Here is a 16,357-nt window from a genome sequence, read left to right on the forward strand (position 1 = left end):
CTAGCAATAACACATACTTATGGGTTAATAAACGCATTTATGACATTTTGTGATTATGGTCCCCGGCATGAGACAGACTAACTTGCTTAAATGGCTCTATAAATTGGGCTCTCATTCTACAGCGTTCTGTTATGTGTTTAATACAGATGTTTTTGGGGTCCCATTTTCTCCCCCGATTCAAGATAGCAAAGAAAGCGCAAGCTGGTTTGCCACAGGTAGGACTGTGCGGTTTGTTCTTTTCACCTAGCAAATAGGACTTGGCAATAAAATGGTTTTAGTTTTGAAATAGTAAATATTTAAGTTAACTTTTTCCCGATTTTTAAGTCACTTTTACTGTTCTTCCCAAAGTGATTTCCAGGAGGGCTTTGTCTTCATTTTAATCTTATTTTGCTGTTGAGACTTTAAATGTGTAAACAAAATTTCTGTGCATTTGCAGGTGTTCCAGTGGAGATCGTCAAAGAAACCCTTGGTGAAGAGCTCTTCAGTCTGTGCTACGAAGAAGATGAGCACGTCTTGGAAGTTGTTGGGGGAAGCCTGAAGGACTTCTTGAACAGTTTTACCACTCACCTAAAGCAGAGTGGCCAGAGCCACGGAGCAGAGGAAGGCAAAGATCTAGAGGGGGCATCTATACTTTGCCTAGAAAAGGATCAAGATTTCTTAAATGTGTATTACTTTTTCCCCAAACAAATCACAGCATTGATCTTCCCCGGCATTATCAAAGCGGCTGCTCATGTTCTGTATGAGACGGAGGTGGAAGTACGGTGGGTGCCTGCTTGCTTCAATAACGATGGCAGTGAATTCATTAACCAGCCCTACTTGCTCTACTCAGTGCACATGAAGAACACAAAGCCTTCCCTATCTCCCTGCCGACCACAATCCTCAGTGGTGATCCCAGCCTCTTTGTTCTGTAAGACCTTTCCTTTCCACTTCATGTTTGACAAGGACATGGTGGTGGTGCAGATCGGCAATGGCATCAAGAGGCTTCTGAACAAGAGAGACTTTCCAGGAAAGACTGTCTTTGATGAGTATTTTGAAATCCACTCTCCTAAGATAGGCTGCACCTTCAGTGGGATCATGACCATGCTGAATATGCAATTTACCATCAGAGTCAAAAGATGGGGAAACACGCTGGAAGTGCCTTCAAAGGTGAGGAAAGTAATTGATGTCCTGTGCATCATTATTTTTTGACTTGCTTCCGAAATGCGATTATGCTGTAATCCTTCTCTTTACAAGGTATATTTTATGACCTGAAGAACGTCCACATTGGGTTTATCAGATGCTGTACTATACACATGCAATGATCTGGATGGTAAAAGTGATTTTTCAGAAACACATTTTGTCTTGTGAGCCGAAAAAAGCTAAATGATGCTACCCTGGCACAGCACATCCAAGTTCAGAAATTGAAGATAAAAGATAAGAAACAACACTAAGCGTTTGAAAACACAAAAATACCTATTCGCAAGCACAGCATCCATTGCAAAGTAGGTTCTAACATAAAGGTTTTCTAAGAAGATGCGATTTAATCAATTATGCATAAGAATTTTGAGCATAACAGTAGAATAGAATACCGTCTCTGCGCAAAACATCCTAAACACATTTAGGTAAAACTTGAAATATATTTTTCTGTTTAAATCCTTTGTAAAGCTATGTTATTTCTTAGTTTCAGATTATTAAAATGTATCAAGTATCCTTATTTGAACTGACGCAGTGTAGCAATTTAACAACTACCTGAACTAAGAGCTGCCATGTACTTTCTGTGGCTACTCTGGGTCCCTCCGGCAATGCATACTGTGAGACTCAACCTCAAGTGTTTATGACAATTCCTCTCCTTTCATTTTTCAACACCACATGATCAGAGAGAACATACCAAAATTGGCATCTCTCTTTCAAGAATGATCCTTTCTACTTGTTGCATTTCTTAAGAAACGTTAGGCTTTTACTTTCCCCACCTTTTAATAATTCATCCATCATGTTCCTCTGCCTTTGTCTTGGCATCCATCACTTCCACCCATAAACCCTTATCAAGACATTGCAGAAGTGGAGAAATGCATGGCAAATGTACCATCAGAGAACTTCCGTGCATTTAACATTTGTTTTTTAGTTTGAAAGATTGATTGGTATTACCACCCCAAGATATGTGGAAATACCACATATGCGCATTAGTATTAATGTTGTATGTTATAAAGTGCATAAACATTTTGAAAAGCTTCGGCGTTACGTTTTTTCCCCATTAAAGTAGAATTTGCTATAATCTCATAACAATCTCATAACAATTAGTTGCGGTAATGCAGTTACTGGAATCATGGTCAGAGTTGTACTGGGAAAAAATCGGCCCGTATACAAAAATAAAAGCAGCCCCGTTAGCTAATCAAATAGCTAGAACAGTGCAGCCACGGCCGGTAGTAGGTGTAACTGATTTGCGGTTACGTGGGGAGGGGGAGGTGCAGGGTGGGTGGAAGTAATGTATGGATTACGGACATTACCAGGTAAGTAAACATATAAATAAATAAAACGAATTTTGTGCACTGCATCACTAACTGCGATGCAGTGCGCACAACGAAATTCGTTTTATTTATTTAAATGTTTACTTACCTGTTAAAGTCTGTAATCCATACATTACTACCCCCCGCCCTGCCCTCCCCCTTCCCCACGTCACCGCCCTGCAGTTACACCTACTACCAGCCGCGGCTGGAACAGTGGCCCACATTTGTAAATCAGGACAGTTTTTAACTCTTTGGGGAATCTTTGTGAGAAGCTTACGCTGCCGTTAAGGGCGTCACAAACCTTGAAACCATATGTATGAGGCCACACAAAGCCACTGTGCATGCCTTTGAATGGCCACGTTGTTATGAAGTAACCCTAGGCAGCGCAAATTGCTGTGTTGCTTTACTCTGAATTAGGAAGGCGTTCGATGGGTGTTGCGTGGATGTTCCCACGCAACACTCATTAATTTTGACACATCCCCAGATTTGCAAGAGCCTGTAAAACTGGGGATGCACCAAAACCTTATGCCTCCCCATGGGCAGCGCAACAAGGAGAAATATCTCAATTTCTTCTCATCGTGCCCTCTTTCTATGTGTGCTGATTTCTGCAGCATACATAGAAAGAGGAATAAGCCTCCCAGGACTGCTTTTGTGCAAGATGGCGCCCCTTCCTGCACTTTTGCCACTTAGCAAGGTGACGTGCAGCACTGCCCTGCCCTGCATCAGAAGACCGTAAATCTTGTCCTTAATGACTGGGTGGCAGATTTACGAGGAAGTGCCGCAGTGCGGCATCGCAAGACCTTTTAACTGCGCCATGCTACAGCACTTCCAAAGCACAGGAATGCAATATGTTTACAATAATATGTTGCATTCCGGTTCTCTCCCCTGCGCTGGCGCACAAACAGCTGCCATGCGCCGGCGCTGGCACCCTTGCACCATGGTGCAAGGATGCCTGGGTCGTGGGGATATTGATTTTGTGCAGGAAGGGGCATCTTCCTGCACAAAAACAATCAATACAGGCATTTTCCTCTTTCAATGTGTGCTGTAGAATGCAGCACGCATTGAAAGAGGAAAAACAAGGAGAAATGAAAAAGTTTCTCCTTGTTGCGCCTTCCTACGCCTCCCCCGGGGAGGTGAAGCATTCAGACACATTTCCAGATTTACGATTCCTCGTAAATCTGGAAATGTGTCTGGTTTCATGGGTCCTGGGTGGAATCACCCACAGCAACATCCATGGAACACCCCTTTCGCGCAAAGTGCTGCGTGTAAAGGGGCCATATTTACAAGGACAGGAAAAGCCACGCAGGGTGGCTTTTCCTGTCCTTGTAAATATGGAGCAGTAAAATAGGCCCCCAGTATGTCACAGAAAGTGACGTACTGGTGGTGCAGGGGACTTTTAAATCTGCCCCTGGATGTATGGGTATTTTACAAGGTATGCGAGATTGCATACATTTGTGTTTGCTGCAGGCAGTATGTGTGGGAAAAACAGGGGAATCAACAGTTAAAACCAGCCCACCTGTCCTTTAAAACAGGCCATCAAACTGCTAAAAACCGTCCCACACACCGATCTATCAAACCAGCCCTTCGGGCACTGCTTGATATCCATATAGTCCATTCCAACCCTCATCATGGTAATAATATGAAAGATCAGAAAAATGAGAGAGACAGAATGCACACCTTTGTTGAAACTACTTATCTTCATAACTTTAGGTGACAAGTTTATTTGATTATCGCGTGCAGCCTTTAGTCGTGTGCTCTGCCCGATCGGCATGCACATGATAATACATCCAAAACGGGAACAAGGTGACGCTCCACTCCTAGGCACACTGCTGAATAGGTAATTCTTTCACAAAGAATCCATACACTTATCTATTGCTTATCAGTTTTTAATCCATGTACTCCAATTGTATTCACAAAATCACAGTTTCATTCTCCATTCACATGTGAGATGGTACGTAATCCCTTCAAATGCGGCAGATATGCCCATCCGGGCCTTTCTATGGAGCACGAGAGAATACATAGTCGTCCATTACAGTGTATCTTAATTGACCCAATGCATTTCGGGCTTTCTCAGATGTGATTGGAGAATGAAAATGTGATTTTGTGAATACAATTGGAGTACATGGATTAAAAACTGATAAGCAATAGATAAGTGTATGCATTCTTTATGAAAGAATTACGTATTCAGCAGTGCACCTTGGAGTGGAGCGTCACTTCGTTCCCGTTTTGGATGAAATAATATGAAAGACCCATCCTTCTTTATATGAAGTTCTCTGGAATCTGTAGGCCTTCACTCATTTGTGTCCAAACCTATGAAAATAGTCAAAAACGTCTCATTTATTTTTTTCATACCCAGTCCTTCCGGAAGATCGAGGACTCCTATCAATTCGATGTTGTTCCGGGATTTTAGCCCAGATCCTCCAATTACTGTTGCAGGTGATACATTACTTCCACTTCTCCTTGCTGGGGTTTGCTGTATTTATGTGGAATGCAGTGCAACTGTTCTTTTTGGACTCAAAAGCTTCTAGTTTAATGTCAGGCTTCTTGAGGTTGCCCTCTGTGTTCACGCTCTCCTTATTATAATCATTGATTTATGGAGAATGACAGAATTCCAACGACATCAGTTCTCACATGGTAGGTGATGTTCACAGGTGCAACTGTGAAGTTTTGAATAATAAATATTACCAAGAAAGCACAAGAAAAGACACCTACGTCAGTATATCCCTTGTTAAACATGTTTTAAGTAGACACTGGGTTTATCTAGTGTCAAGTGTCACTAATTACATTTTGAATGTCTTAGTTATGTGTATTATTACTGAACACAATATTTCTTCATATCACTTTGTATTTGTAATATAGATTAAATGTACATTTTAAAATAATTCCTACTGTTTGAACTAATTCAGCATTCCTCCTTGATATAGCAAATATTCGTGCATGTATACCAAATAACCTACATTAAACTTTCCTTAGTGATTTTCACAAACATGTTTGTATCTGGAGCGCTCTTTTTTCCAGATCAGTGGCTTGCATCATTTGAACACAGAAATGCATATTATAGTAACAAGCCTTTTGACTGCAGTCCTGGGCTACGTGGTTCACCTGTTTGTCCCTGAGCTTGCATTAAGTAGATGAGCAGGTAGCATTGTGTCTTGGTGCATTTTCAGCCTCCTTGTAGCCCCCTGAGAACTGGAAGACACTGTTCTGTCCCCCTGCACAGAGATGATCTCCTGATATGATACAAGTGCAAGGAAGTGGCAAATAGTAAACATGAATGTTTGGTGGCCGATCTCGATTTTTCCTGGAAGGTTGCAATCCTTGGGGATTTGTTGCATGGACAAATGAAAATCTGTTTGTCCTTGGAGCTCCAATATTCTAGCTCAGCTGTTTAAAAATGGCAGGATCTGTTGACAACATCATGAACACAGAGTATCAGGAAATAGTTACAAGAATTCTTGACAGAAAGTGGTTCATGATTGACAGTATATGAGCTGTAAAACCACTGAACATCTATTTTCACGAAGGAAAGAAAACACAATAAGATGCATTGATGACTTCCCCTTCTGAAAATAAATAACGTGTGTTATATCGATAGGAGCACTAATAAAGACTAGAAGAAATATTGAGCAAAAGTGGAAGGTTGGATAGGTGATACAGGAATGAACTGCTTAAGGCAAAATTTAGGCGTTTAGCTGGAGTGCCCAAAGGTGTTTTATAGTACCTTTATCAGAGAACAATAGTTGCTTTGTCAGCTCTCACCAACATCCTAGTTATTTTTCTTCATTAGACACTGTTCTGTGACAAAATATTGTTGTTGACTTATAGAGACTATTAAGGATTTGAATTTTCCCAAAATTTTATAAACTGTTTGTAAAGTTACTACTTACAAGAACCAAACCAAAAAAAAAGTATTGTTCTCGGAAACCAGTTGCAATATGGGTAAAAGATGAACTGATGTTGACTTGAACCAAAGTATAGTATCACGATCATCCCCCAATGATTTTGAGATCAACAGAGTTCAACAGTAGAATAAGGACTATTTACAATGCAGTGTGTGATTGTGAATCACATTCGAAGAAGTGTCCCATAGTTTGTATGGGAGATGGTGAAGAATTTGCAGAAATATGGAAGACCATGGCACATGGTCCATGAAGAATGTCAGGCTCAAATAGAAATCAAAACAAGCCAAACAGAAATCGAAGAATTGAATAGCCTGAACAAATTAACTTATTTTACTATTTTTGTGAGGTAAAGAATACAGTGATTAATTATATGGTAGTGGCATGATTTTAAGAATGTTCAATTTCACCAATACCGTCATGCACTCAGGTTCTTCTCAAAGTTCACAAGATACCTGATGGCACTCTAGCTCTTGTTAATTAATGGTTTCATCCACATTTTGGTGAGTGTATGAGTGAAGACATCACCTCTCTAAATACTGTGATGGCAGGCCAAACCCCTGCATATATTAAAGCAGATTGATTACTGAAGTTTGATCTTCTCACAGATAACTGTTGGTAGTAAACATCTGGTTCATCATATGCAAGAATGTTAGATAGTAAGGGCCCGATTCACAGAACTTACAAGACAAAATGCTAAACTTACTACCATTTTGGTATTCACAGAAGGCAGTTACTCATTTTGGTATTCACAGAAGGCACTTACTCATTTCGGTATTCACAGAAGTTAGGAGTCCTAACTTTAGGACTCCTAAATGCCTTCTGTGAATACCGAAAGTCCTAAAATTAGGATTTTTCTCAGTTTAGGAGTAGTAAAGTTAGGACTCCTAACTTTAAGACTCCCAAATGCCTTCTGTGAAAACGGAAAGTCTTTAGGATTGTTCTCAGTTTAGTAGTAGTAAAGTTAGGACTCCTAACTTTTAGACTCCTAAATGCCTTCTGTGAATAACAGAATTCTTAAAATTAGGATTTTTCTCAGTTTAGTAGTAGTACAGTTACAATACAATCCCCTTAACCACAAACCCAATGTCCTGCACCCTACCTAAAATGAACAATAATTGGCTTACTCTTGCAAAGAAGGATGGATCAGAATGACAGCTGAATCTCTTATATGTAGTACCTTGTTGATGTTGCAGTAGGGACAGAAAGTAAGGTTTTGACAATAGTTTATAAAGAACCACTTTCCAATGCACAGACTGTTTTACTGGACTTAAGGGATCAACGTCACAGGACATGGGATCAGACTTGACAGACACAGTCTGTACGTTGATTCTACCACAAACCTCTAAGCTACATATAAATATGAGATTCCAATTGCAATAATTACATTTTTTGCTTAGGATGTTCCTCCCTTGGAGAGATATCCATGATGTATCCTTCGATTACAGCTAATTGCCACAGGTTCTTTGCGCCTAAATGTAGAGTTCTATCATATGGCCTGATCTTGCTTGAATATAAAACGGTTCTGGGGGAGGGTCATTGACACATAGGAATGCACATTTCAAATGGCAGAGATCTTAAAGCCAGGAACCCATGTCTACGCTTTGATCATTCAGCCCATGAAGTAGAAATTCAGGTAATAGAATTATGAACCTAGCCTTTTTGATTGCCTGAAGGTTCATAGCACTAAATTGGAAGTCACTTAGAGCTAGAAATTTCAAGCAGTGGGTAGGGAGGGTTATTTATTGCATGGAACTGGAAGGGGAAGTACTCTATTATGATAATGTAACGGGAGGGCCAGAACAGACACCTTGGTGACTTGGGAAAAGATACTGCTTTACTGTAATAGGGTAAGCAGTGATGATAAGCCTCCCTTAACCTACTTTCCTGAAGTAGCATGATACATAATTCAAGTGTCCTGAAAAAATAGCTCACCTATATTCTCCATCAGGATGATACTTAGTCCAAGAAGATGTTGCCTAATGTTAAAATGCACGAAAGGGACTGAGAATCACCCAGATTTGCAATGAGTACACCACACACAAATTAGGCTATGTAGGTATCTGCAAATTCTGTAAATAAGAGGGATTTTAAACAGTTTCAATGATACAACCAATTCTTGAGGAATACAATTCCCAGTCTCTCTTATGAACACTGGTAGATAATAAAAGAAGCAAACATGATTGAGAGTAGCTGGGTAGAATATCTGATACACCACCACGAGTTGTTGAAGAATAGGAATAACATTAGTATTTTGTATTATAATTTTAACTAAATTCTTCGAATGATTAGAAAATAATGCAGCAACTTTTGGTAATAATGTAAAACAAAAGCATATATATACAAAATACCACATTGAGTTTCCTGCCACAAAATGCATATCTAGTAGATAAGGCTTCAGTATTCAGCTGGCTATCAAGAATATGGGATCACTGCTTTAGATTTGCTTATAAAATGCTGTTCTGTAATTTAACAATCCCAATGATCAACTATTTTTTGTGACGCTCCAAAATATGGACCCTGTCACTACCCTACACATGGCACTTGTATGAATAATGTCTGTTCTTGCTTTATTCTCAGGTTATGGATCTGAAAGGCCAGATGATCTATGTTTTTGAATCCAGCGCTATTCTGTTTCTGGGATCTCCCTGTGTAGATAAATTAGAAGACTTCACAGGACGTGGATTATACTTGTCAGATATTCCTATCCACAACGCCATGAGGGATGTTGTCCTGATAGGCGAACAGGCCAGAGCTCAAGATGGGCTGAAGAAAAGATTAGGAAAGATTAAAGAGACACTGGAAATGGCCCACCAAGCCCTTGAAGAGGAAAAGAAGAAGACTGTTGACTTGCTCTTCTCTATATTTCCTGGTGAAGTTGCTCAGCAGCTGTGGCAGGGACAAACGGTGCAAGCTAAGAAGTTCAGCCAGGTCACCATGCTCTTCTCTGACATTGTGGGATTCACTGCAATCTGTTCCCAGTGCTCGCCCATGCAGGTCATCACCATGCTCAATGAGTTGTACACGCGCTTTGATTACCAGTGTGGAGATCTCGATGTCTACAAGGTAGTGAACATTTGTTTCATCACTTTGATTTATGTTACATATTGACACAAACTTGCCATCAAATGTGTACTTTATAGAGTGACATGAAGTAGCTTATTAGGAGCAAACTAAAGGAATAATTGTAAACAAAATGTAGATTAAAGAAAATTAAAGAAAATGTAGTGACTAACAGCAGTAGATACTGTAAGGTGGGTGAGTGGCAGTCTTGAATCAGTAAGTCACAAAGAATGTGGAGCTGAGAGTTTGGTGGAGAGAGTACACTGTTGCAGCGGCAATGGAGTCCCCTCCACCAAACCCAAGGTCCATCAGATTTATTTCCAGTTGGGCGGACCTTACCTATGCCAGTGACTGAGATTACTCCATCTCTATCACTGACATACCCCCTCCAACAGCCCGATGAAGTGAGGGCAGTCAGAGGTTTGGCCTTTTGACCACCCACCCTATTTTGAGTGGGCAGTCGAATGGTCAAGTTTTACTATCTCTTGCCGCTGTGAAAAAACTAGTGCTTAGGGATATTAAAAATGTTTAAATATCTGTACACCATGGGAGAACACTCTCATAGTGTGGGGGTCATTAGTTTTTTTTTTTTAAACAAAATCCCTTTTGGTGTTTTGTTTTTGAAGAAATAGAAACAAATTAAAAGTTTGATTGGTGTCACGTTTGATGGAGCCGTCCATCGAACTTTTAACTCATTGACAGGAACGACCTTTACTGCAGTTCCTGTCCATTATTAGAGATTTCCTCTGGTCCTGCAAACATCTCTAAACTTAGAGTGCAGGCATTCTGAACCCTAAATCAGGCAACTTCCATTGTGATATCTGTGCTTTAGGAATAAATACTGCATGGAGACTGTTATAGGCAAAGAGTATAAAAGCGCATATTCACATAAGCATTTATGAGTAAGGGAAGCAGTGGTACAGGAGTTCTTGTTGATGAACTTATATATTCCTTTGCAGATCCGCCCTGAAAAGTCCAACTTCCAATTAGTGCAAGTGCCAAGGGGAGCTGTTCTTTCTATTTCTACTAGCTGTTCATCAATATTCACTGAATATTCCCATTTTAGATGTTTTGAGATTAATTCACTAAAGCATATAAGAGTATGTAAACGAGTACTACAGAAGTACTTCTTTACTTGATGCAAAATGCATCTATGAAAGGCTCCATTGAAGTGCAAAATACACAGAGCCATTAAAGTTGGAGCTTCTGATACTATTTAATAGCGAGTTACCTGTAATAACAAAAGAAATGCAGGTAAACTCTTAATTTTATTTGAGTTATGGGAAAAGGAGATGCAAGATCAAAGTATTAGTCACCGGCAGAATTCAGATCGGTACATCCAAGCATATGGCTGCATGCACCTATCAATTATGTAGATAAACTCCTTTTTTGAGTTAACAAAATGCTAAGCGAAACTGCTGGGCATATACCTGGAAATGTTAGATTTTTTTTATTTCTTACCTGCCTGCCTCTCAGCTCCAAACTTACAAGGGTGGATTGTCTGCAGAACAGAAATTCTATTGCCATAAGGTCATATACATGTATTTATCTGTATTTTATATGTAGCACAATTTTTACCCTTAAAGGTATCTGTGCCTTTCACTTTTAACTAATGTTAGAGAAGTGTGTTTCATTACAATTCAGCATATAAGGAAAGAGGAGGAAGGCAGTATGGGAGAGCATTGTATGTAAAAAGCAAGTACCGATCATGTCAACAAATGCATGGTACAGCTTTTCATTTTTTTTTATTATTCTGGTTCGTAAAAACATGCTTTCCTCAGTGCTCCCGAATTAGGCATTTTCCATGGGCCTTACCTTTTATTCTGTGCTACTAATTCCTATTGTTTCGGTGCTAATTTATGTGCATAATTAAGACGTGAAATGTATTTAGATTGATTGTAAATACTCAGAAAGCAATGCCCTTATGTGCCAGCTGTGGCTGGCGCAGGTAAGCATGGTGGGGCGGGGCGGTGGCGGGGTGATAGGGGGTTAATCGACAGATGACGGAATAAATAAAATAAAATAAATAAAAAACATTCCGTCATATGTCGACTTCCCCCTGCCCTGCTCCACTGCCCCCACCGCTTTACCTGCACCGGCGGGGACTGTTGTGTGCATTCCCAGCATTTGCAATGAATGTGACACTTTCTCCCCTAGTAACACCCGTGTATCTACATCAATCCCACAGGTGAGACAGCACAAATGTACCCAAACCAGAATGATATACCACTTTCCATTTGTACTGCAAAATTCGCAGCCCTATTCAGTTAATCTTGATCCTTTTTTTGTGGGTGCAGGTGGCATTTTTTGTGCACTAACTGTCCCCTATGTGTGCAAATAAATGTATTAATCATCACTGCTTAATTATTAACTCTGAACATCATCCTATATGATCTTCTTTCTTTTCCTTACTTATATGGAAACCCTCTGTTTCCCCATCCTATCGACCTTATAGCATGAGAGGTGTATGTCATCTTATGTACATTAGCTTACTAGTGGGAGAGGTGTGGCGCCGCGGCCAGGGCGACTGACGCTGGAATCTGGGGATCAGGGTTCGATCCCCGGCTCCGGCGGCAGGTTAGCCCAGCACCATGTGACTCTGGGCAATAGCTTGCTTAATCTTCCCGACGGCCCCCAGCGCCTAGAGACCCTTACGGGTGATTGTGCACTTTACAAATGTGGATTATTATTATTATTATTACTTCATTCTATGTAAAGCACTCTCTTGCACTCTGAATTGTTTTGCCTTGATTCGATTTTTGCCCAGTAGCGCCTGCTACCAATCGTGAGTGTCGGGATGGGTGGGTAAGTGAGGCAGGGTTGGGGGGTTGCCACCTCTCCTCTATCCTCTTCCTGTCTCCACCAGCAGCAGGAAATAGCTGGAAGCACCCGGCTACCCATAGCCAAATTTCTTTCTTGCCCTAAGTGCGCTGGGTATGCCCAGACATGGCCCCACGCTCACTGTGTCACTGGATTCAAGCAAGCCTGGCTGATATGGGGTGATGCCCTGAAACCGGACCCAGGATGCTTGTTTCTGGTCCAGGGAGGACCTGGCTTGTCAGTTCGGGCTTGACTGTTCCCATGAGGCACAGGGTCAAGACTGATTTGCAAATGGCTGTGTCTAAACTGGGGTGGCATGGTTAGCAAAAGAACAATGGATTAAACCCAGATCTTTTGACTGGAGGTGAATGGTTGATGTTTTCTGCATTCCATCCATCATCTGTGTGTCTTTTGCTTTCTTGACCTACGTGTGCTGGGTATACCCAGATGTGGGTTCCGGGCTCACTGTGTCACTGGATTCAAGATATCCTGGCTGAGATGGGGTGATGCCCCAAACTCAGCCCCAGAATGCTTGTTTCCAGGCCAGGGAGGACCTGGCTTAGCAGTTCCATCTGGACTGTTCCCATGAGGCACAGTGTCAAGACTGATTTGCGTATAGCTGGGTCTGAAGTGACGTGGCGAAGTGAGATAAAGAACGATGATGGATTCAACCCAGATCGGTGTCTGGTGGTGAGTGTCTGAAAAGTTTCAACGCTCCAGCGCTCCATCTCCTTGTGTTTAATTGTGTTTATGTTCTTTATTTTTGTCTGTCAGATTCTTTTTGCTGCATCAGCAGGTTCTAAACAGTGCCACGTTTAGGTTGTTAAGGAGGGGCTCTGAACTGTTTATGCTGTCTTGAAAGTTCAGAAGGTACAATAGCTTCCTATACAGGATCATGCATTTGTAATGTCATCTGTATTGCACACAGAGACATCTGTAGTAGTTATAGAAAGCAGTCCTATTCAGCATTTTATTCCCAACATCTTCACCTAATGCCTGTTATCTGACACTTTAACCCCTTCGCTGCTGGCCCGATTCCCCTGCTGTGCTGGGGGGAGGGGGCGCACACAGGGCCCCGGTGCTCATGACGAGCTCAGCTCGTCATGAGCCACGATTCTCGTGTGCTCATGACGAGCTGAGCTCGTCACGACCACGCCCGTTTCAATAGAACGCTCAGCACAGCAGGGGAATAATCCCTGCGTGTAAGCGTTCTAACGGCCCTGACGAGCTCACCTCGTCATGAGCTCACGAGAACCGTGACTCATGATGAGCTTAGCTCGTCATGAGCATAGGAGGGGTTAAGAGATTCCTCAGAATGTGTCTCTTTGCTGCGCATCTGTAAATCCTGATTGTTTAGACACTTTGGGCCCGATTACGATGGTGGTCGGACTGCAACCAACATTTTCTGCTGTCGGAGGCAGCAAGTGGAGGGATGTTCCAACGCTTTCCGATGGGTTCAAGGAGCCCATCGATGCATTGGAAACCCTTCATATACCCTTAATGACAAGGGCTCCGCCGTCAAAATGATGAAGTTGGTTTCTGCCAGTTGTGAGAAGTTGGCCTGGCATATGCTGTCCACTATTCTAGTGAGCACCTTGCACCAGTCCAAACGACCCTTATTGATGGTAGGTTTAAAGACAACCTTTATAGAAAGCTATCCTAGTGGTAGCTGTGGAGAGCAACCTTCAGGCTAAGTCTTGAAGGAATGTAAAGCAGCTTGTTTTACCAGTCTATAATCTTGTTAATGAACAAATTAAAGGACAACCACACCAGGTCCAGCTATATATAAAATATATATGTATTTATTCTAAACACATCCCTCTAGTCTCTTTTTGAGGCTTGAGGCGAAAGTACACAAAGTAAACTTATTTAGCAGACAGCAAATTAGCACAGTATACGTTTTGCTCTAGGGGCCTCACAAACCATATACTAATAAAGTGGTATAAGTACCGCTGTGAACATGGAGACAAGGCCTAGGGCCTGTAGAACCACTGGGGCAACCAGGAACCACCCAAAGTAGGGACGCAGGAGACCCACGGGGAACGCGTGCAGTGTCTAAACACAGCCGCGAATCACCATTGACTTCTAAGGTGAAAGTTGCGATTAGATTTTTAAAGATTATGGACACTTAGGAGTGGACTAGGAACAAACCCCTTCAGTGCTGGACAGTTTGAGAGCCAAGACCCACGGGAGCACCCAAGTACTCGTGTTACCTCACCTAGGGAAGCCAGGTGCATAGGTGTATTTTCCTGTCGGGTTTCGTCGTCGTTTTCTATGGAGAGCTGCAAAGAAGTGCTGCAGGTGACCAGATGAAAAGTGCCCGGATGGAACCAAGGGTGGATTGAAGATCTGAAGAACCTGAAAGCAGAGAGGACAGAGTCTGGGTCACTTGCCAGTGACCAGGGAAGCAGTAAAAAGATGCCCACCGATGTTGGCTGACATCAGGTGCAGGAGGTGAAGCTTGACTCTTCAGCCACGGAGACCAGGAGGTGTCAACGACAACCAGGAGCTGGATTCGAGCTGTCCCACATCAGATGTCGAGTGCTGCAGCATCGGTATCCGGATTAGACAAAACAAGCTTAGGCAACAGCAACCCATGCAGAATGCAAAGATTGGCTTCGGAGCAGACCAGCCAGGTCTGAGGGACTCACCCTTTGGAGGGGAGTCAGGGCTCGTCTGGAGCAACCAAGGAAGCCCAAGAAATAAAAGAGTTACCTTCGTGGGGACCCACCAGTCGACGGACCAGGGATCGCAAAGGGGCCTCGAGCAGAAATGCTAGAAGCTGGCCCACAGAACACTGGTGGAGTGTAGGCCCACAATCTTCAGTGCAGATGGTGCTCAGGGCTTGGACTACGAGTAGCCCAATGCACAACTTCGGGAAACCTCGGGAAGTAGGTGCACTGACAAATGTGCCTGGTGTCCAAGAGTTCAGGTCCCACGTCTCTCGTGATGGCTACAGGTCTCAGCTTTGCTGAGATCTCGTGTCAACCTCAGATATGTCTGGAAGTCCATGTCCTGTGTTGCCGATTCTTCAGGATCCGGCGGGAGCCTTGAAAATGCAGACCGGCAAGATGCGTCTTTGATGCCTGTTTGAATAGGGGAGTCACTCCTTGACCCCAAAGGAGATCCTTCCGTCTTCTTGTTGAAATAGAATGTAGAAGTTCCAGGATATATGTTGCAGAGTTTTGTCCAGGGTAATCTAAAGTCCTAGGGACTGGGTGCCTATACTTATACTACGTTTAGGGGATGGACTAACTCTAAGGTCTATGGGAGGACCTGGGGAGGGGGTGGTTACACCCCTTCCCCTTTGTCCAGTTTCGCACCAGAGCAAGGGCTGAGCGCCCCTGCTACAGGTTTGAACTGGGGTATGCACAGGGACACCTTGTGTGCCCCAGGCACTGTCTGGGGGGGGGATGAATGTACCCACACTGCCCCAGTTTAAAGCCTGTCTGGGGGGGGAGGTTACACCTCCCTGGACAGGAAACCTATTGTCCAGGCCTCCCCTGCTGGAGTTTCATCCAACAGCAAGAGGGCAGACTCATGTCTGTGGAAGCAGCATCCATATTGTGATGCTGGGGCTCTTTTAAACTCTATCTCTTTTAAACTATTACCGGTCAGGTAAGTGTGTACATGTCTCTACAAGGGAGGAATTCTACCCCTGCCGCCAGAACTGGCGGGGGTGGGGGGCGAGGATTCCAAAATGTTTGACACCAAACACGACATGTTTTGATGCAGCAATTCCATAGATAGCATTTACCGCAAGGTTATAATGCACTTAAGAGTATATGGTATGGCTGTATCACAGAATAGCTATAAGGAAGTGATTCCAAAAGCTGCAGAGGGGCTCAACTCATGCTTGGGCACCCTCTCACACAAAACCACACACTCTGCCTTCAGGATTGTCAAGGCCTGCTATAGGAGTGACTTATAGGTTTATATGTGCCTGTATGTAAAGGTAGATATAGGTATTCTATATCTTAGTAAGGGGTATAAGTACCACCTTACCCAGGCTGCAGTAGCAGACCTGTGGTGCCATTTTTGAAGGCTTCCCAGGGGTGGCATAATACATGCTTCAGCCCCCGGTAGGCCTCT

At 42.7% G+C, this 16,357-nt stretch overlaps 1 protein-coding gene across 3 annotated transcripts in view; it reads left to right on the forward strand.

Annotated features, from left to right (window-relative positions):
* Window positions 1-16,357, forward strand: part of GUCY1A1 (guanylate cyclase 1 soluble subunit alpha 1) — a 548,740-nt gene that overhangs the window by 374,956 nt on the left and 157,427 nt on the right. For all 3 annotated transcript variants that reach the window (XM_078676973.1, XM_078676975.1, XM_078676974.1), the window contains exons 5-6: window positions 437-1,146; window positions 8,963-9,448. In XM_078676973.1, coding sequence (XP_078533099.1) covers window positions 437-1,146; window positions 8,963-9,448 — 1,196 coding nt within the window. The remainder of the gene's footprint in view (window positions 1-436; window positions 1,147-8,962; window positions 9,449-16,357) is intronic.

The sequence above is a fragment of the Lissotriton helveticus genome, chromosome 2_1 (genome assembly GCF_964261635.1).
Source record: "Lissotriton helveticus chromosome 2_1, aLisHel1.1, whole genome shotgun sequence".
NCBI lineage: Eukaryota > Metazoa > Chordata > Amphibia > Caudata > Salamandridae > Lissotriton > Lissotriton helveticus.